This window comes from Plasmodium chabaudi (assembly GCF_900002335.3).
Source record: "Plasmodium chabaudi chabaudi strain AS genome assembly, chromosome: 6".
In the NCBI taxonomy this organism is placed as follows: domain Eukaryota; phylum Apicomplexa; class Aconoidasida; order Haemosporida; family Plasmodiidae; genus Plasmodium; species Plasmodium chabaudi.
This window is the reverse complement of record NC_030106.2, coordinates 887320-910782: the sequence shown is the minus strand read 5'-3', so window position 1 is coordinate 910782 and position 23463 is coordinate 887320. Positions and strand designations below refer to the sequence as shown.

The window sequence follows — 23463 nt, the reverse complement described above, 5'->3', positions numbered from 1 at the left end:
ATGATCCATCCACACAACTTACCAGGGCCTTACAAATATCTGATATAAAATTGGATAACGTGTTTAAACACCCAACAATTGGATTTGCCATTTTTAATATATAACTACTTTTTAAATAAATATATAAAATAAATAAAATTTGTCATATATTAATAAAAATAAATAACCTTTTAAAACTAGTCTTTTATTTTTATGTTTATTTAAGACAACACAAAATATATTAAATTTGTAAATATTCTCTTGTTCGTTTATTTATTTTTACACAAAACATGCAGATATAATATAACAATAAAAAAATATATCAATGCCCTTAAATATGTATATTTATTTTTTATTCATTTGTCTTCGTGCTTTATGCAGATTGTACCTTTTTAATTATATATGGATAAACGGAATTTTAAAACATGAAAAAAAAAATTAATTTCAAAAAAAATCATTAAAACAACGTAAAATTTTTATTTTATTTGAGCTAAATAAATATATATTTATAAATGTTAGACCCATAAAAGGAAATAAATAAGTGAAATAAAATATGCACATTAACAACCTATACAATTATCCATATACAACATATATGAAATGATATTTTACATTATTTTGTTCTTTTTTTCAAATATGTGTATATTATCCATTCGACATTTTGTTAATACAACATTTTATATATATGTTGTCCCACGACAAAAAAAAGTAATATATTTATTCTTAAATAGCGGTTTCAAAAAAGTATAAAAATATATTCAAATTTCCTTTTTTTTAATTATTTTCCTAAAATATAACATTATTACAATAACATATATAATTCTTTAAACTTGTTGCCTTTTTTCCTACGAGTTGTATTTGTCAGCAATCCCTCCTACAATATTGGACGCTGCTTCAAATTGTTTTAAAAAAAAAATTTAATTATTTTCATATAAAATTCGTATATCATTATATTATAATCTTCTTATACAATATTCCCACTATTTTTTCTCATAATATATGATATATTATATTATATAGTAGATCAAATGGTAGCTTCATTTGACATTGTTCTTACAAGTTAATTTTCCGGAGTCGCATGCCCATACAATAATTATTCACGGTTTTTTTTCATGACACCAAAAAAAAAAATAATAATAATAATATAATGAAATAATAAAAAAGGAAACAAAAATAATCATAATAATTATGAATTAAAATCATAATTTTTTTTTATTTGTCAAAATATTATGTTTAAAAAATATAAAACTTAATACCCAAAATACATAGCTTTTAGCAAAAAGAATGTATAAAAAATAATATCCTCTTTCTTCTTTTTATTTTTCGTATTTTGGGTTTTGTTTAATCTTCCATAAAATGTTAATTAAAATATAAATTAAGAGAAAAATTTATTATTACCTATTTATATGTATATATATATATATTTATGATTGCCAAACTAGTAATAATAAAATGCAGGTATTAACTTCTGATAAAATAGGCTTAGTAAAATATGTCCAGTGTAAAAGAAAAAGTTCAATTTATGAACAAGCAATGGATCCCCATTTGAATAAAATGATTAATGGGATGGCATGGTCTGGTGGATATGGGTAATTCACATTTTCATCATATCAATGCATATCTATAGAAATATATCTTATGAATGCTTATATAAATATGAAAAAAATAAATAAATATATTAAACAACTGCATACATAATTGAATAATCAAACTTAATAAAAAATAACACTTTCATTTATTCTTCGCATACTAAAAGCTCAACTTTCAAGAAACTGCAATATGCATTCATATTTACATAAACCAATATATACATGTTTGTGCATCATACGAATTGTCTTCTCCCCTATATTTTTGATTAATTGACATATACATATTATCATATATTCTTTTTGTCGTTTCAGCGGATATGAAGAAACCGAAATAACCTTGTGGAGAAAAAACGGGCTGGTCGAAAGTTTCGAGATTAACAATAATGAAGACGACTTTTACATTAACAATGTGCCCTCCTTATCTTTTCTGACCTGTAGTAATTGTGTCTATGGGAAAATGCTAAATCACCATCATAATATAATATATGAAGATGTGGTCAATAAAAATAAGAAAATTTATAAAAATTGTTCGAATTTTTTGCCTATATATACTAGTGATATAACAGAAAATGGAATATATAAAAGCTACTTACAAAATAGCAATATTTTAGTTACAGTTAATAATACTGGTCATGTTAGTCTTTTGAATTGGGATAAAACTAATGATAATTGTAAATATTTATTAGAAAATGAAAATGAAATAAAATATAATAATGATATTGAAAAAAAATCTCTTGTATATTTTAAAAATTATAAACAAGAGGTATTAAACAATATCGAATTTAAACACATTGATGATAAAAATCAAAATATAATAACAATAAAAAATAACGAATATCAAAATGTTCATATTGAAAATATATGTAACACATATCATTATAATAATATGATATCAAAAGACAACATTTTACAATCATATATTTTATCAAGCCCAATAGATGCAGTTACAACAAACGAAATATTAACTAATAGATTAGCTATTGGTGGCTATAAAAATAATTTAAAAATATTTGATTTATTTACGGGTACATATCTTTGGAAAGCCAAACCATTAGGCCCTACATTGTTAAACATTAATTGTGAATCTCTTATAAAATCTATAAGTTTCCTAAACAAAATTAATGTTAATATAGTAGCATGTTCTACTTATGATCATAAAATTATACTTTATGATATCAGGTGTCAAAACAAACCTGTTTATGTCTATGATCATTATAAAACTAAAAATGTTAATCAAAATAAATATAACTATTTTGATCATAATTATTCAGAAAGTGATCTTATTTTTACATCTATATGTAGTGATTCACATATATCTATTGATCATACGAATCAACCAATAGTAGAATCCATAGATCCATCTGAATTAACAAACGAATTAGAAAATTCTAATAACACAAATGACATTGCTCCATCACCTATTTCGGAAAAAACACAAGACACCAAAAATAATACAAATTGTAAAAATCAAGTATATAAAAAATTTACCATAAGAGATATCAAATTGGCTAATAGGAAAGCTTGTGATAATATGAGTCACGAAAAGAAAAGTAAAGAAGAAGAGGATACCCAAATCAACAGTTCTGACACAAAAAATGAAACAGAAAATTCTAATAATAACAATGAAGAATCATGTAATACATATTTTATAAAACCTTTTGATGAAACAGATAATCAATTTATTATGGTTTCAGATAATTATGGAAATATTTATGAATTTGAAATAATAACTGGATTGAAATTGTTAAATTATATATATATAAAAAAAATGGCATATGAAAAGAAAAATTATAAAGATGAAAAAAATAAAATTAACAATGATGAATATTTAATACAAAATAAAGACAAATTATATGAATTTTATAAGGAATATCAAAAAAATAATAAAACCCATATGAGAAATGACTTACCAGTTATGTGGGCTAAAAATAACTTTCAACAATTTCTAATTAATTTTATCAAAAAATATAGAATACATAATGGAGCTATCTCTTCATTAAGCTTACATAAAGATGGAAAATATCTTTGCTCGGCAAGCTATGAAAGATTTATAAATATATTAAATTTGCAAAATAAAAAAGTTATTAAGCGAATACATGTAGGAAATATACCAACTAGCTGCTTGTTCCTTTCCAAAATTCTTACTGAAAATGATAACGAAACTGAAGATAATAAATCGGATGCAAAAAACGGCTTTGGAAGCTCGTCTACCGTCACTGAATGGTCTGACAATGATGAAGACGATAGTCCAGAAAGGAAGACTAAGAAGAGAAAAATAAAAGACGACGACGAAGATGAGGATGAAGAGGATGAAGAAGAAGATGAAGAAGAGGATGAGGAGGATGACGAGGAAGATGACGAGGAAGAAGATGACGAAGAGGATGAAGATGATGACGAGGAGGATGACGAGGAGGATGATGAAGAAGATGACGAAGACGAATGACCAGTTTGAGGGAACCCCTTTTGCATGGCTCCATTGTTTTATTTAAAAAACACTATAAAATTCAATATCCTTTATATACAACTTTTGAAAACATGAAATAATATGCATGTTTCTTCCCCCTTTAAAGAACAATTAATTTAATTTGTCAATTCATTATTATTATTTTATTTATATGCATATATTCATATGCACATTTTGAAGATGATCCTCTATTTATAGAGTTTTCATAATGTTTATGTAATATTTTTTTAATTTTACGATTTTAATTATGTTGTTTATAACACATTTTAAAATAATTGCTAGTTTAACAATTTTTTATGAAACATTTTTAATAAATATTTTTTTTAAACAATAAAAATGTATGCATATGCATATGCATGTGGAGATCCATGAATAAAAATACTATACTGGCTTAATCTGAAAAAAAAAAAAATGAATTCAAATAGGGGTTGTATTATCCATTTCAGTATTAAAAAGGTTGGGTTCCTTTTTCATATTTGTGTAAATGTTATACATTCGAAAAAAAATGAAAAACCAAAAATAAAAAAACACTTGTTCTTATATAAGATTACCCTAAAATGCAAACAAATAAGTGAAAAGATAAAGCATTTCAAATCTTGTATTAAATAATAAAAAACTCTTAAACCTTCAGGATCTTCACATTGTTTAACATCAGATAGAGATCCAATTTTTGAAGTCATAAAAAAGTATTCTTTTCCATCTAAAACAATTTCTAATTCTTGTTTTCCTACTTTATCTGGTTCTGGCCATAATTTATCAGATTCTTTGCAAATCTCTGATTCTTCGATTATTCTTTTTAGTTCGTTTAGTACAGATTTGCTTACGTAGGCTAATTAAAAGAAACAAAAATTGGATGCAAGTTACATATATATATTTAGTATACTCATGTGTTACTTTAAAATGCATAAACATATCACCATATACATCACAACAATATATACTACTGTTACATGCACATATAATCCAAAAATATATAACATGACAAATATAGCTAACCTTCCTTTCTTATAATTTTATCGTTCTTGTAATTTGAGTTGTTCGCATATCTCAGTCTTCCTTTGGAGTTAAATTCAAACTCCAAAAATTCATGCCCAAATTTCCCTTTATGTCCAACACTACATCACATAAAGAAAAATAAAATAAAAAATTATTTAAAAGAAGTAAATACAACTACAACATTCATAATGTACACAACATAAATAAACTTGGCTAATGCCATGCCACATCCTAAATTTCCATTTCTTTTCATTCTTTTCATTATTTTTATTTTTTTATTTTTTTCATTTTTTATTACTAATATCTAAAAGAAAATTTATCTTTTTTGGACATTTTCCCCTTAATAATATTCAATATATTTTCATTTAAAAAATTATTAAAAAGGTTTACATTCCCTTTGAATTTATATGATCCAGTTTTATTTCTATATCATATGCATATGCATTGAATATTATTTTTTTGAATTGTTAAATGTATAATAAAAAAAAATATGAACAAATATCAAATAAAATGAAATAAATATAGAAATGTATGTATTTAAAATAGTTTCCCCGAGCTAGGGACTTTTACAATGATGATAGCACATGTGCTATATGGATACATAAAACAAATAAGAAATAAATAAATAAATAAAACAAGTTAATTATTAAAAATGTAAAATTATAAGCTAAGGCTGCTATAGCTATAAAAATCCAAAAAATAAAAACATAGCCAAAATGAATTAAATTAATTAAATACATTATTCACAAAAAATTAGAAAATATTTTTATTTTTAATTTTGTTAATAAGAATTTGGGTTTGTGGAAAAATATATTTTTCTCCTTTATTCGATAATTCTTCAATTGTGTGTTTCAATTTTTGATTTAAATTTTTGAATTCATTTTGTATTACCATAAGAAGTTCGTTACTTTCTTCTTCAAGTTCTTCCTTTCTTAATTCAACATATTCAGGTAATTCTCCCATCTTTTCGATATTCTCAACAATCCCATAAAAGCACAAAATTATGTCTAGCAAAAACTGCCAAAAAATGGAAAAAATGAAAAAAATGAAAAAAATGTAAAACATGTAAAAAATATATTAGCATAACATATGATCACAACCGAAGTGTTATAGTCACACTTATCAAACATCAATACGAAGAAAAAGAATGCAAAAAATGAATTTCCAATTATGCTCGTTTTTTCTATTTACCGAAATTGTGTAGTAAGTACTACATGAAAAGGCTTCGCTTGCTACACCATTTATTTCCTCAGACAAATAAGATACAAAATAATTAAACAAAATAAAATAATTTAAAAAGTTTAAATATTTCTTTATATCCCCATTTTCTGATTTCAAAAATGGAGTCTTCAATATATTTCCATTATAAGATATTCTAAAAATGGAAAGAGAAAATAATATTAAAACTTTTCTAACTGGTAAATTTGTTAATTCTTTGAAATTAATTATATCTATATTTCTTTCAAAATTATCTAATAATTCTTGAATTATTTTATGGGTTCTAAAACTGTAGTCATCATCACCAGATGCAATAGTATGATCTAGATTTGCATCAATAACTGATAAATAATAAAAACAATTTCTTTTATCATATATTAAATTAAAAAGATTTTTTGAAAAATGAATGTGCAGTATTATATCATCAAGTCCATTTTCTGAATCGACTTCATTCATATCTGCTCTATTTGTGGTGTTAAAAAATGATGTTAAAAAAGAAAACAAATTAGAGGATCTTATTTCTTCAATCCATTCATTATTTATACAATAATAAGTGCCTACATTTTTACCCACATTTTCAGCATTATTTAATTCTATATTTTGTTGTCGTTTCTCTATTTCCTTCTCACAACTTTGCAAAGACAAAGATGGAAATAAATAATATGATAAATAGCTAAAGAAAATAATTATCTTTATACTTATAAAAATACTATCACATGATATGTATATATCATCTGAATAACCATTATCATATAATTTATCAGAAATATTTATTTTTATTAATTTAAAAATATAGCTAATAATTATATTTTGGCTATCTAGCCATTTCTCCGAATTTGATAATCTATATACATTAATATTAGAAACAATATATGACATTTTTTTTAGTATTAAAACTAAATTTTTATATTCTATATCTTTTAAACTATCTTCAATACTAATATTTTTATAATTATCATTTTCATCAATAAAAGAATATACATCATTCTTGAATATTTTCCATGTTTTATAAATTTTTAAATTTAAAAAAAAAATTAAAAAATTATCCTTATATAAATATTTATCCAATATATAAAACCCTGATCTTATATTTTCTTTTAACATGCCTAAACAAGCATTATCATCCATTGATAAACACGTTTTTTCTTCACCATCAGTTTCATCACAATTGTTATCAAAGTGTGTATGCACATTTACTTCATCCCCATAAAATAAACTCTGTAACAACATTTTAACTTCCCTTTTTGCCAAAACAAAATTATCACCATATTTTCCATCTATATATTTTATTATAACACAATAAATAAAATTCAAAAGCCTACAATTTTGATCTCCATATATGTGATAAAAAATTCTTATCATATTTAATGATAATAAATTTGAATTATTTCGATTTAAAAAATAACTTATTAACATTTCTTTTTTTTCTTCGATTATTTCTTTTAAATTTTGTCGAATATCTAATGAAATTAATTTATTTATTTTTTCAAAATTTTCCATTTTCAATCCCTTATTTAGCTTCACCAATTTACTACTCTCATTTTCACATTTTAAATTATTTTGAACAAGAGAAATAAATCCTACAAAATTATTAATAAAAATATTACTATCACAATTATTTAAAAAATATATTAAATTATTCATAAAGCTGTTAAACATATGTTTGGTAACTATATTTATATTTTCCTCTTTTTGTAAAAACAACAATATATCCACTATTTTCTCTTTATCATTTCTTTTCATACATTTATAAAAAAATTCAAAAAAATTATTATTTATAAAACAACTACAATCAACTAAAAACGTGAGCATAAATGGGGTCGTAAAAAAAGACAGTGTTAATACATCCCGATTCGTATCACTATTCTTAGCACTCTCTTGTTGGCGTTTTTCAAAATTTTTGACAATTTCTTGCTGGCATTTTTCATAATTTTTTACACCTTCTTGTGGGCACTTTTCAGAAATTGCTGCTCTATCCTTATCTTCTCTTTTGTCTGTTCTTCCTTCTAACGAATGTATCAAAGGTAGATCATCATTTTTTTTGTTTTCTTTTTTTTTGGTTTGAGATAAAATAATGATGTAATAACATAAGTATATTATTTTTTCAATTGATTTTTCAGAAAAACTATTAACATAATTTAATAAAAATTCCCAAACTATCTTTTCTTCACTATCATAATTATATATTTCAATTTTTTTTTTTATTAAATCTGTTATTATGTTTGTAGATTTTTTTTTCTCATTATTTTCTATCGGAATTAAATTCTTTTCCCCTAATGCTATGATAAAATTTATAAACATTTTTTTTTTACCTTCTTTTATATTTATATATATATCATAAAAATATATTAATATTTTAAAATATTTTACAACAAATTCTTTTTTATTCCATTTTTTCATATCATTTCGTACGTCATTACAGTTTTCCTTATCACTTTGAAAACGATCAGATATCTGTTTATTTTCAATTTGTTTTTCTTGGTTGTCTATCTCATTTTTAGATAAATTTTTGAGCTCACCATCTATAGTAAACTTATCTATATCAATGCTCTTGTTTAGTTCTTCAACACAATTTGCACTGTTGTTACTTATTTTAAAAAAGTCAAGCACTGTGAGAACATATAGATAAATCGTTATACAATATTTAATGAGATAAATGAAATCAATATATATTTTCTTCTTTACAATTTCAAATAAATTCATATCTTTTACACACAAAAATATAACCATAATAATAAAATGATAAATCATATCCAAAAATCGAAAAACTAATAAAACGGATGTATTAAATATATCATTTAATATGTTTAATTTATTATTTATTAGGTCTAACATCTTTTTTATAAATTTATTAATTAATAAAATTAAATCGACCTTTATAATTGCCTTTTTTTTTTTTATAAAATAAATTATGCATTTTGATATTTTTGTATATAATGATATTATATCTATATTCATATTATTACATTCTATTTCATCTAAAAAATTATATAAACATTTAAACATTTTTATATATATATTTATTTTGGTATCGATATTAATACTCGATTTTATATCTTTTTTTATTAAAAAGTTGTCATAACTATTGTTAATCATATTCTGTCTTACTATATTTTCATATTCATTTTCTTTTCTACCATTCGGATCATTTTCAAAATCCTCATTCATGCACATCTTTACTGTTTTCAATATATCGCTTTCTTCATTTTGTATCTGATTAAATTGCTTTCCTATTTTTCCATTTCTTTTATATCGAACCTTTTGCTCAAACAAAAGAAAAATATATTTGACACTCTTTGTTTTCATATCAATTGATAATGAAATAAAGCAGTCTAAAATGGCATTTAAAAAATCGTAAAAAAAATTATGACTATATTCTATTTTTTTAAAAAACAGATTGTAGCACAATTCTAAATTAGAAATCTTTAACTTTTCAATACTCCCTTTTAGGGAATAAAATATACTTGTTTTTATTTTATTAAAATAAGAATCACAATTTATATAACTGTTTAAGATATAATAAAAAATTTTGGCTGAATAATTTCTTATACATTCATCTTCTTCAATAATACCATTTGCAAATATTTCTAATATCTTTTCTATATTATTAAATAGTATGTTATTATTACTTTTTATATTCTTAACTAATTTCCCATAACTTATTTGTCGAATTTTATTTGAACTATGATTTGTTTTCATAAAAACAGAAATATCAAATTCATTTCCTTCATCCTTTTTACTTGTCATATCTTTTACTTTTGTTTTTTTAAAGCATCTTTCATAATCTATTTTCGTTTCCTTTATCTTTTCCCTTTTCTTTTTTTCACTTTTCAATTTTAGTACCCCCATTTTTCACATCTCCTATCCTCACTGTATTCGTAACTATTAATTGTATAAAATATATCATATAACAAGTATCGTTCGTCTTGTTTACAAATACTTTATCTATCGAAAAATGCAAACAACACCAACATAATGAATGCTCACAAATCGACGCCTTCACATACTTATTTTTTTTTTATGATCAAAATTGGATAACTCTTTTTTCAAAAAATGATAAATTATACTATCGCATGCTAACTATTCCTTCTTATTTGCCATATAATCCTACATATATAATTACGAATTATGAAATTACAAAAATTTGCAATATATATTCTTGTTTATTTATATGTAGTCCTTTCTATGAATTTACAAACATTTGATAGTTAAACATAATCATGCTATTTTTAATTTATATATATGTATATTTTTTTTTTTTTTTTTTCAGTTGATTTTCATATTTTTTTATTAACTTTTCACCGACATTCAACTGTTAAAAAATGATAAAATCGGTTAATTATTTTTTTAAATATTTGCTTACATCATTTTGCCGTTATTCGTTGTAAAATAATTAAAATAATAATAAAAACAGGAAATTGCGAATGACAAAAATTACCATCGTCTGGCTTGTAATTATTAAAATGGCATGTAAGCCGAACAAAAAATTCAAAATAAATAAAAACACGTTAAACATATAAAAATACAATAACAGTAAAAATGGGTTAAATTTATTTTTCATAAAAAGCCAACTCCTTTGTCCACTCTTTCATAATACAAATAATTATTTATATAAAAAAATTTACATTTTATCAAATTACAACTTAATATATTATTCTTTATTTACTAAAAGAAAATGGAAAACTTGGGAATCAGAACAATGCGAATTAACAACAAAAAAATACAATACTCATCTTGTCTCACCTCTTTTAATATGTTATATTATTTATATAATTGTTTAAAAAAATTAATATAACTATTTTGAAAAATACACTAAAATGGAATAACACATATTTTAATAAATATACAATGAGTTGACTTTATAGCCAACAATTAAAAAAAAAAAAAAAAAAAAAATATAAAACAAAAAATAATAATAAAATATAATAAAATATAATAAAATATAATAAAATATAATAAAATAAAATAAAAATAAACATGTTTTCGTTCCTTATTTCACTTTAAATCAATTTATTTATCTTTTATTTTTCTCAATTTTAATGTCTTAAATGCTTGTTCCATCAATTAACATATTTGTTTGACAAATTTCACCACTTAATTTAGCTATTTAAAATTTGGCACATTTGCACATTATTTTACTTTTAAAATATATTTTGTTCTCACCATTTTTCGTCTTATTATTTTTTAATTTCACAATCGAATACAACATAATCATTGGCATAAATATCATACTTGTATTATTAAACCTGTTCATAAAATAAGTGTAATATGTATGCTTATACATACATACAGCATACATATTTTGTTTTGGTTAGCTAATTTGTGTATAAACCTTTTAATACTAAATGAAAAAAAATAATTTATAAATTTTCCTTTCGATTTTAATCCGACTCAAATTAATAATCGACTAAATGGGAATTTCAAATTTATTACAATTTTTGAAACCTATAATCAAAAATACACATATTAGTAAGTATGAAAATGGAGTTGTTGGAGTTGATATTATGTGTTGGATTCATAGGGGACTCATAAGTTGTGCCTTTGACATCGTTACAGATAATCATAATGAAAATTATTTAAGTTTTATTGAAAAAATGCTGGAAACTATCCATCAATATAATATTAAAGTTATATTTGTTTTTGATGGGGACGAATTACCAGAGAAAAAACGAGAGAATTCAATAAGGAAGGCACGAAGAGAAAAAGCAAAAGAAGAAGCCCTCGAAATTATTAAAAAAGTTAAACACCCAAGAAGTAATGAACTTGTAATTAAAAAATGTATTCAAGCAATAAGCGTATCAAAAGAAATTATTCAATCTGTTATTAATTTTTGTAAAAAGAAAAATATATATTATATTATTTCACCTTATGAAGCTGATGCTCAATTGTCTTACTTATGTCGTATGGGTTTTATTTCATGTGCTATTAGTGAGGATAGTGATTTGTTAGTTTATGGATGCCCTAGAGTTTTATATAAATTTAAAAATACAGGAGAGTGTAATGAAATTACTTTAATGCCTATCAATGATTTGCTAGATCCAGATATTATAAACAAAATCAAAAATCCTATATCCGATTCTTTCAACCAATTCTATATAACCCCAATTAAAGCTATACAAGATGATGAATCAAATCTTTCCGATTCTTTTATTTCGTATGAAGAAAAACAAAGTCCCATAACTCGCCGTAAAAGACGAAGGAACACAAAGAAGGACAAAAAAAAAAAAAAAAAACTTAAAAAAAATCATAAACAGCTACTAGATCAAAGTAGTGATGCAAATGAAGAAACACATAATTCAAAAAATAAGCAAAATAAACAAAATAAACAAGATCCTGATCAAAGCGGTAACAAGGTCATGAAAACTTATATCAACAATTTTTATTGGCCCGAGGAATTATACAAATTAAAATATTTCAATCTTGATATGTTTCTAGCTATGTGTATATTAAGTGGATGTGATTATACAAACGATTTTCATATTGCTGGGATGGGAATAAAAACAGCATTCAATTTAATATATGAATATAAAACAATACAAAATATTTTTTCTTTTCTAATTTCACATGATAAATGGAAAAATAAGATACCCCCAAATTTAGATTCACTAGATAAGCTAATGGAAAAATATAATGAAATAAAAAATGCATTTTTGCAACATCAAGTTTATGATTTTATTCTAAACAAAACAGTCCCAATACATCAATCATTTGGAAGTTTTTTCAAACAAGAAACTTCAAATCTTTTATGTAATTCAGACGATATAGATGATCGTTTCAAACTTTCTGATGATGTGTTTGTTCATAAAGTTATCGAATCGTCACTTTTTTTTGACTTCTCTAAATTTGCCAACAAATGCTTGAATGACTCACTAGAAGATGTAATCGACCAAAAAGAAGATGAAGAACAAATCGTAAAACTTGAAACTTTTGAAAAATTTGAAAAATCTGATGACGAGACTGCCAGAAGTCCATTCATAAAAAATTTAACTCCACGTTGCCTTCCGCTTTCCAATTCATCATCTGATAGCAAACAAGAACTACAAAATCAACATAACATAAATAATCTCGATAAAATATTTAAAAATTTTACATCAGAATGTTTTGAATATTTAGAGATATCACCAGGCATTGTTAAAAGACATAAACAAATAAATCCAACTGATTCACAATATGATAAAAATACACAAAATAATGATAATAAATCCGAATCAAATCTTATTAACAAAAATATAAAAATTGAACAAGAACCCGATTTGCCTAAAATTTTATTGTCTTCCCAAAATTCCAATCCTAATGATGATAATAAAAATCATATATCTCTTATAAAAACTAAAAAGGATGAAGATCAATTTACCAATCCTATTTTTTTATCAAAACTTAATGCATTTGAAAATAATAAATTTATGGAATCGACATCAAACCAAGATGAGCATACACATGAACAAGTCCCCAATGATCAGTTGGAAACAAGTCAGAATCTGAATACATCTAATGGTCATGATTTGCCTTCAACTAATATTACCACTCATAATACAGATAAAAAAAATACCCAAATAAAAAGTGCAAAAAATCTTTATGAAAATATGAAAAAAACATTTACTTTATTCCAAACTTTAGGAGATAAAGAAGAAATTAACCATGACCTTAAGTCACCACAAAAAAATACAATCATACATGAAAACCCAGTTCAAGATTCTCAAAATTATGTCAAAAAAAATGAAAATAATACACCTTTTGTTCCTCCTTTAAACAGAAGTAAGTTACACGTAAAATCAAAAAATTCTAATGGCCAATTGCAAATAACAAATTTTTTTAAAAACCCTCACAAGGATGAATTAATAAATAACAACAATAATAGCCCCAATCATTTTGAACAGGAAAATAATCAAAACAGTAATCATATTTACAGTTCTCCCAATAAACTTAAAAAAATTTCAACAGATCAGAATAGAAATATTCATAATGAGGATACAACAGATAAAAATTTTCTCAACTCTGATTGGAAAAATGCAAAAATATCCATGCATTCTTCAAAATTGACACAAAATAATTCAACTCCATTCCAAAATAAAACACAAGAAAACGACAAAAATATTAACCTCGATTATATGCTTCAAAACCTAAACTATAATTATCAACCAAAAATACAAAAACTAAATACATTCGACTATTTTAAGGAAAAAGAAAATGATCCACATTATAATCCATACAGGGACAACACTTCATGAATTACCTAAAATTCACAACCCCTTTCATTTTCATATTTATGTTGCATATCCACATTTTTCGTAATATATACCTACATCCAAATAAACAATTTGTTGTTTCTTTTCTTTTAAATATATTTTTTTATAATAATAGACAACTTTCAAATATATAAATAGTTTTTGCAAGATTAAACATTAAAAAAAAAATTCTAAAAATACGAAAAATAACAAAACAAAGCATAAACAATTATATACTATAATAACTTATTTATACAATCATAGCAAATAGTAACAAAATACAATGGCTACTAAAAAAATAATTAAAATAAACCCTTAATATTCATATATAAGGTTGTGTGAATAACAAAAAAAACACACACATATTGTTTTTTTTTCATAAAAATGTTTTATTCTTTTTTTTTGAAAATCGTATGTCTATTCATGTGCATTCTACTTAAACAATCTATAAATTTAATTGGAATAATTTAGTCTCAACTAAATATCCCATCAAAAATTAAAACAAACTCGTATTATTATAATCACTGTAGAAGCTTTGCATATATCTATATTTTTGTTATTATCACTTTTGCAATCGATTCTGATTCATTTCACTATCCCACAGTATATCCTTTTCTTCCATTTCCCATCATCATTTACTATATAAACAAATTTATACTCACTCCAAATATTCATATGTAATACCATCCCTAATCAGAATTCAAAAAAATTCCATATTTTCATCTCAAAAATGAATATATATACATGCCAACTCCTATGATTACATCATTTTACTCTATTTATTCCATAATTTGAAAAATGCTGATTTTTATCTGAATTCTTATATTCCATACTTTGAACATTTCCCCTCTTATTGTCTTGATAAACTGGTTGTTTTATTTTTTTTTGATTATCAGCCACATCATCCCCACTATTCTTGTTAGAAAAAAAACATCCATATAAAGGTGTAACATTATCTTCATCTTGCCTTCTACCCATATCATTATACCTACTTATTTTAGATTCATATCCTTTACTATTTTCAAAACATATTTTACCCTTCATATTATTACTTCGAATTATATCACTCGATAAAAATTCAATATTCGATAAAATTTTCTTTTCATTTTTATCCCCATTTTCTATTAATTTGTCAAACCGATTTGAGCAAACAACATTGTTTCTTATAATGTATTTCCCACAAATACTTTTATTCAAATTGGTAACATTGTTAATATCATTTCCATTGTTCATCTTATTTGTACTCCCCATATAGCCGTCATTTCTACTATTTTTATTACGCAATCCGATACTATTTCCACATTCATCCTTTTCATTACCTTCCTGAATATGTCTGTACATATAATTGTAATTTTGAACCACCCCATTCTGTTCGTCCTTTCCCAAAAAATCATTATTATTGTTATTGCTATCATTTTGATAAAAAAAATTTATTTTATGCATTTTTTTGGGGGTTTCAGATGGCTTGCTTGTTTCTATGCATACATGCTTTGTATCTGAATTGTTTTCATGGCCTATTGTATTTACATAACCGCTTTCTACATATTTATTTACAATTCCATACTTATATCTATTTGATCGAATATCTTGATCCAAATACTCACTATTTCCTGTACTGTTCATAACCCAATAACAATTATTTGAATCAATAATATTATTATTTTTAGATACTAACAAACTTATATTTTCACCATTCCTTATCCCATTACCAACCTTATTTGATATGGAAAACATATTTTTCTGATTAGGATCGTTCATCAAACATTCTTTTCTCTCTTTAATTTTGTTCTTATTATATTCCTTTATATCTTTGTCCATCGAATTATATTTATGGTCTTCTCTTTTTTCTGTTTCACTGCGATCATTTGTTATATTCCCTTTTTTTTTAACTTCAAACTTATAAATATAGGAATTCCCCAAATTTTGAGAATGAAGATTTTTATTATTCAAATGGTTATGAGCTTGATTTATTGTTTTTTCTTTTCCCTTTTTAGGATTTCCATTATCTAATAAATTGCTCATATTGACGTTAGTACTCATCGTATTATTTAAACTGCCCTCCTTTTCTCTATCCATTTTATTCAAATTATTTACCGTACCTTTTTTATAATGGGTAATACAATTCGAGTGTGCACAATTTTTATGATCATAATTATTATCAATAATGTTTTCTTTATATTTTATATCTCCCTTATCTATAAATATATTATCACAGTTGTTTATAATGTTGTTAACAAATTTTTCCTTAACAGTATCATTGCTTATGTTACTTATCTTTCTGTCATTCAAACTGCAATTTGAACCATCTTTCCCAATTACACCATTTTCGCCATTATTCAATTTGCCACACAAGTTGCTGCTTCTACTTTTCTTTTCTCGCCCCATACATGTGTTACCATTATTTCCCCTTATCAAATCGTAAGAATAATCCTTCAAATTATTTCTGCTTTCCTTTTTCGAGTCTGATAATATTTTTTCATACTTACTTTTTAAAATTACTAGCCGATTTTTATTCTCTTCTAGTGCACTTATTTTATTTGTATTATTATTCATTCTACCGCAACTTTCTATTTGCATTTCCTTTTGCATTTTTTTTTCTTTTAACTTTTTTTCTAACTTCTTTTCGAAACTCTGCCAGCTTTGTTCGATTTCTAAGATAAGATTATTGTTGTTATTATCTACACTATTACTTATATTATTATTACTGGTATTTTCATTTTTTCTAACATTAAGCTTAGCTTCGTCATTTTTTAATTTCCTATACGGAGTGGTGTCGTTCTTTTTGCTTCCCCTATCTTTCGCACTATTTTCACCACGTGAATTATCCCCTTCATTTATACAAGATGCGACACTTCCATATACACTCCCATCTCTGCTACCACTACCATTCACATCTTTTGTATCATCAAATTCAATATAATATGAAAATTCGCCCTTGTTTTTTCCTATAATTGTTTTATTCCTTAAATTGTTAAAATTATAATTCTCACTAGTCGATCTATATCGTTCGGCTCGGCTTTTTTCACAAAATGAATCATCATCTTTTACATTAATTTTATCACCACATAGGTTTTCATTGACTATTTCAACAACACCCATCATTCCATTATTATTTACAACCATATTATTTTTCACATTACATGGTCTCCCACTATATTTCCCCCTACTTTTTAAGTTATCATAAATACTCACTTTGTTTATTACCATATTATTTATCTCTGCATTATTAACAAAATTTGTACTTTTATTTTGAGCCATGAAATTGGTATTACATGAATGACCTATCGAATTAATGAAAATGTCATCCATCTTATTATTTTTACTATTTTTTTTATTTCTTTCCCCTTTTTTAGGAATACATGAACTATTTTTTACACATTTTTCACTATTCCCCGACTCAGTTAAACTTGCAATGGTAGAATTGCCATATGATCCAGATTTTGAATTACCGTAACTATCATCTTCATAATTATTATTATCAAGGGCAATGGAACTATTCCCTTCTTCCAAATTTAATGAACTATTAAGTTTATTCAGCTTAGCATATTTCCTAGATCCCTTTAATAATGGCGACTTTTTTTTATTATCACACATATAACTATCCGTATTCCAGTTATAAGAATTATATTTTTTCTTCTTATCTTTTAGACATTTTTTTTCTCTTCGTTGACTTTCGATTTTTGCTTTTTTATTAATTTTTTTAGGGGGTGCATTATATTCATTTGTTTTACCATTAAAAATGTTGCTTACATCCTTATTCATATTTAAATGATATATATTTTCTCTTTTTACATCATTTCTATTGCTTATTTTTAATTTTTTTTCATTATTGTCTTCTTTATGCTCATTTATGTTGATTTTCTCATGCTTTTTCATTTCATCTTTTTTTTCACTTTTTCGCATGCATTCTTTATCACAAAATATATCCTTTTCAGACTCTTCCAAATTCATGTTATCATATTCATCAAGTAAGATATTTTCCCCAACATCCGCATTATCACCAATATCTTCGTCACCACACATTTCCTCTTCAGTTTCGATTTCATATTCAACAGTGTGAGCATCAATAAAGTTCATAATACCTTTTTTATTTACATTTCCATTATGATGGAACCAAAGATTTTTTTTATCATTTTCACTTGTTGCAAATTCATCTCCTATCCTTTTAATGCTCGATTTATTCATATTCCATTGATGCAATAATGAATTAAACGAACTAACATCATAATCCTTGTATATTGTTTCTATACCTTTATAAATATTACCATCAACATTATTTAGCTCATTTGTATCTTTAAATTTGGAAAATGATTCATAAGATATATCACCATTTCTCTTTAATTTTCCCTTATTGCAGCATTTTTCGTCTTCCATTTCTTTAGCATAGCTTTCATTTGTTCTGTCGCTGCTGCTTTCTCGTGTGCTATTACAATTCTCCCTTACAACACAACTTCCTTTACATTGACCACCGATCCAACTCTCAGATTTATCATTTAACACAATAGAAGCCCCATTTTCATTTCCATTTTCATAAAGTGACATATTTAAACATAAATCCTTTATCCTTTTTAGCCTTTTCTTATTTTCATACTTATTTGTTATATATTGAAAAAAAACAAACTTTTTCAAAAAATATAATTCCTTTTTTAATTTTTTTATATCTTCTTCATACATGTAAGAATTAGTATTCTTTATTTCGAATTTAATTTTTTTTGCTTTAGATACTAATTTTAATGAAGACAATGTGTCACGTGCATTTTTTACATATGGTGATATTGTACAAATAAAAATTGTTTTATTAGAACCCCCTATAGAATCTTGTAATAATCTTGTTAATATTGAATTTCTATAACTTATGTTTTTATTGCCTTTTGATAATTCATTTATACACAAGGACAACGCAGATAGACTTCTGTTTATTGAACATACTTCTGTTGTATACGATTTCTCATTAGATGCTACATACTTTTCATTCCCTGCTAAATCGATTAATAATAAACTACATGACTTAAAATATTCAGGTTTCGAATTATTTACATTCCTTAATTCTATTTTAAATATAGAATGTGACCGTGTTGACATTTCATTCGTTTTCGTTATTCTACAAGCTCTATTACTTGTACCATCAATTAATAATTCTATTAGCTCTTCGCAACTATTCACTTCAACATTTAGTAATCCATTAACAAATGTAGTACTATTTGAAAACTTCGATTTTAATGTACTTAAATATGGTTGTGATTCAATGCATGAGTTTAGCAAATCAAATATTCGATCGTTATATAATTGCATATAAGAAGCATACACTTTAAAATTTGGGAATAATGCATCATCTTGCTTATATTTATCACTTCGATCCTCATAATTATCGTTATTTTCATTCTCAGCGTTGCTACTATTCTTATATTTTTCATTTGCATAACAAAATTCACGAGAACTCTTCTCCCTTAACAACGATATCCTATTCATTATTTCTTCACATGCCCGAGGTATAATTCCTTTCTTTTCTGAATTTAAAATTAATTGGATATCATCTTTAAAAAATTTAAAATTAGGCTTATATTCACTTCTATATTCAGAAAATGTTTTATAATACTCAGATTTCCCAGAATAATTTTCATTAACATAGTCTGTATTATTTTTCGGATTATTTCGAAAATTAAAAAAATTATAAGATATATCAAAAGTTCGCTTAAAGTTACTTGAATTTCTATTTGTTAAAGGGATTCCTTTAGGAGGTAAATTAAATAGAGGTTGAGAACATGATCGCTTTCTATCATACCAACAATTATTACTGTTGTAATTATTTGACAGTTTTAAACTATTAGTATTCACTAATAATTCATTTGGATATATTCTTCTAGAATTATATCTATATTTTTTTTTTCGTTTCTTAATTAATTCCATAATATCAGGGCCTATCATAGTATATGTTTTACCTGTTCCAGTATGTCCATGAGCAAATATTGTAGCATTTTTAAAATTAAAAATTGAATCTATAGAAAAACAAATACTATTCCATACATCAGATTGCTTACTATTTTCATAAAAAACTTTATCAACCAAAAACTCTATTTTCTTTTTTCCTTTATCTTTCATTCCATAATCTATTAATATTTTATTTGAACCTCTTTGTGTAATAATATTTTTGGATTCGTTTTCTACAAATTCTGATGGCTTAATTCTAATACACGTCTTTATCTGGGCTTTATTCCAATTAATATCTAAGTTATCATACTCTGAATTATCTTCTAAACTTTTTAAAATGGTATTTGAGCAATTCTCATTTTCTTCACCACACAATAATGGTTTTGTTCCAATGCTTTCATAATCATTCAAGCAATTCCTTTGTGCTATGACCCCATCAATACATTTCAAATTATTCCCATTTATATTCTCCGTAGTTACATTATTTTCAAAATATTGCAAAGTCGATATTTCGTTCTTATCCCCATTATGTGCATTTACTTCGATTTCATTTATTTCAAAGGTTTGCTCTACATTTTCAATGTACAATTTTTCATTTATAATGTGCCTATCCAATACGTTATTACTGTTTGTGCGCTCACCAATATCACTTTTATTAGCAATAGCTTTTATATCCAATTCATTATGGGTAATCTCTTTTTCCTCAAATTCTTCAATTTTTTTTTCCTCTTTTTTATTTATATTGTTGCCCACACTTTCATCGTCTTTAATGAGTAAATCATTTTCTTCAATTTTATATTCGATGGTATTCTCTATATCACTGTCTTCTATATTTAATGTAGTTTGTATTGATCCTCTTTTATATTTATTTCTTTTGTAAAAATTATAATTATCATTGTCACTGTCAATTGGCATAGTCACACTTTTATCATATACTTTGTAGGACTCATCACCTGAGCCATTTTTCAAATAATCGGAATCAATCCTAAAATTTTCATTGTTCTTATTTTCAACATCTTCTGGTGCAATACCTGTAGATAGTTGTGCAATATCACAGATCCGCACAACAGTTTGGTTATTCATTATACTTATGTTTGAGATTAAAAAAAACTAAAGACAATCCAAATATATATATGGGTGGTTGCAGCTATATTTATTATCTAATAGAGGAAACAGTTGCACTCTATTATCAATATATACACATGAGCATACAAATATATTTATATATATACATGGACGTGCATAATATTAAACATTAGATCCATTAAAAATAATGTTTCATTGTACTTAATTTTACAACACTAAGCTAATCGAAAAATAACGCTCATATTTTTAAAATTATAACATTAAATACTTTCATGATTGCATATTCATATATTCAAAAAAGAGAACAAATCTGCATATGTGTATTCATATAGCAATATCTCATATGTATATATATTTAAAGAATAAAATAACAATAACAAAAATATAGAAATGTAGCAATTAATATGCCATTAAAACAGTTTATCAAATAAAAATACACACACATATATATATATGTGTATAAAAAACGAAAACAAAATAAATTATAAAATTAATATAACTTCATGATATGCTAAATTAATAAATATGGAATGGTTGTCTATTATATATTTCTACATATATATATAATTTTTACTATTGTAATTTAATTTCGTACCAATTCCATCATTTTTTATTGTCCTAAAGCATAATTCTTGCTAAAAATATGGAAGCTTCCACAATTTTTTATAGCATAAATAATAAATTCGCTACACAATTAATAAGCCATTTTTTTTAATTTATCTATTATTATATATATATTTAATAAATTTATAAAATAACATTTACATATATATTTTAGTGAATTTATAAAATTGGGCATTATATATTTTTTTAACTTGTGCCTATTTCCTACATATATATACCCTTATTTACACACACCTTTTTTTTTATTTTTTTAAAGTATAGAATTTAATTTGGAAATTATTCTGTGTTCAGGAAGAATAAATTTTAAATAAAAAAAAAATAAAACTAATGTTACTATTTTCTATTTAACTAGTCAAAATAATCAATTTACACCTTAAAAATTTTTTATTTTACAAGCCAATTTTTTATTTTCCATTTTTAGCTTTAAATATACATTTTTTTTATCCCCAAAATTATGTACATCCTTTCCTTTGTGATTGTTCATTATTTCACTATTTATTGTACATTAATATATATTATTAGCATATGCTATTTACATATTATTATCTACAATAAATACAGTGTTTTTAATATACCTTATATGTCAATGAAAACCAATTTATAAAAATAATACCTTTCAATTTTTAAGCACAAAATTATTGTCTTTTTTTTTGTGTGTGTGGGGATTAGCTTTTTTTATATATATATTACAATGAAATAATAAAAATAAAATTAAATATAACGAAAATATTTTTTATCATTAGCTACATTTGGCTATAAATTTTTTTTTTATGAACAAGCAATAATTTTTTTATAGACTATTTCGCTGTTGCTATGACACCAAGGCTTATAAAGGGAGAAAAAAATAGCTACATAATAAAATAGGGCATTGTTGCCATAAGGACATGAGTATAATTGCTTCCTTCTTTTTAAAAATATGTCATCGAATTGGAAAGTAAAAAACAAAAATGAATATCCTATAGTTGGGTGAGTATATAAAAAAAAATATGGAAAGGGGCATATTCTATAATAAGAACATTATTACATATATATCGTTTTTTTTGTGAAAAAATAAACTAATCCATGCTGCAGCCAATTCTTTAAACTGGCCTATTATATATAAACCCATTATATACCTATATTAATGTTGTAAAAATAATATAATTGTATTGTATACTTTTACATATATATGCACCTTTCTATATCTCATATTATGCCATTTTTATATTGTAATTTTTTTAAATATATGTTTGAATTTGAATCTTTCTACATTTATAATATAGTAAATAAATATTTTATATCAAAAAGGAACAAATAAATATATTATTTGTTTTATTTATATACCTCTTCTAATATTTGAACATACAAAAGCCAA

The 23463-nt window shown here is 24.2% G+C and overlaps 5 protein-coding genes across 5 annotated transcripts; 2 read left to right on the top strand and 3 right to left on the bottom strand.

Moving 5' to 3' along the window:
- Positions 1-1431: 1431 nt before the first annotated feature.
- On the top strand, positions 1432-4011 carry PCHAS_0624500 (conserved protein, unknown function; the record flags this gene model as incomplete). Its single annotated transcript, XM_016797558.1, has 2 exons — positions 1432-1568; positions 1881-4011. 2 exons carry the CDS (start codon positions 1432-1434, stop codon positions 4009-4011), a joined length of 2268 nt encoding a protein of 755 aa, XP_016653498.1.
- A 402-nt stretch (positions 4012-4413) lies between these two features.
- On the bottom strand, positions 4414-5361 carry PCHAS_0624400 (mago nashi protein homologue, putative; the record flags this gene model as incomplete). Its single annotated transcript, XM_016797557.1, has 4 exons — positions 4414-4428; positions 4584-4861; positions 5029-5147; positions 5327-5361. 4 exons carry the CDS (start codon positions 5359-5361, stop codon positions 4414-4416), a joined length of 447 nt encoding a protein of 148 aa, XP_016653497.1.
- Positions 5362-5781: 420 nt separating this feature from the next.
- On the bottom strand, positions 5782-10095 carry PCHAS_0624300 (conserved Plasmodium protein, unknown function; the record flags this gene model as incomplete). Its single annotated transcript, XM_735395.2, has 2 exons — positions 5782-6045; positions 6220-10095. 2 exons carry the CDS (start codon positions 10093-10095, stop codon positions 5782-5784), a joined length of 4140 nt encoding a protein of 1379 aa, XP_740488.2.
- A 1562-nt stretch (positions 10096-11657) lies between these two features.
- Positions 11658-14474, top strand: PCHAS_0624200 (exonuclease I, putative; the record flags this gene model as incomplete). The annotated part of the gene is made up of 1 exon (XM_737326.2): positions 11658-14474. The coding sequence occupies one exon, from the start codon at positions 11658-11660 to the stop codon at positions 14472-14474; it is 2817 nt and encodes a 938-aa protein (XP_742419.2).
- A 762-nt stretch (positions 14475-15236) lies between these two features.
- On the bottom strand, positions 15237-21482 carry PCHAS_0624100 (kinesin-19, putative; the record flags this gene model as incomplete). Its single annotated transcript, XM_016797556.1, has 1 exon — positions 15237-21482. The coding sequence occupies one exon, from the start codon at positions 21480-21482 to the stop codon at positions 15237-15239; it is 6246 nt and encodes a 2081-aa protein (XP_016653496.1).
- Between the last annotated feature and the right edge of the window lie 1981 nt (positions 21483-23463).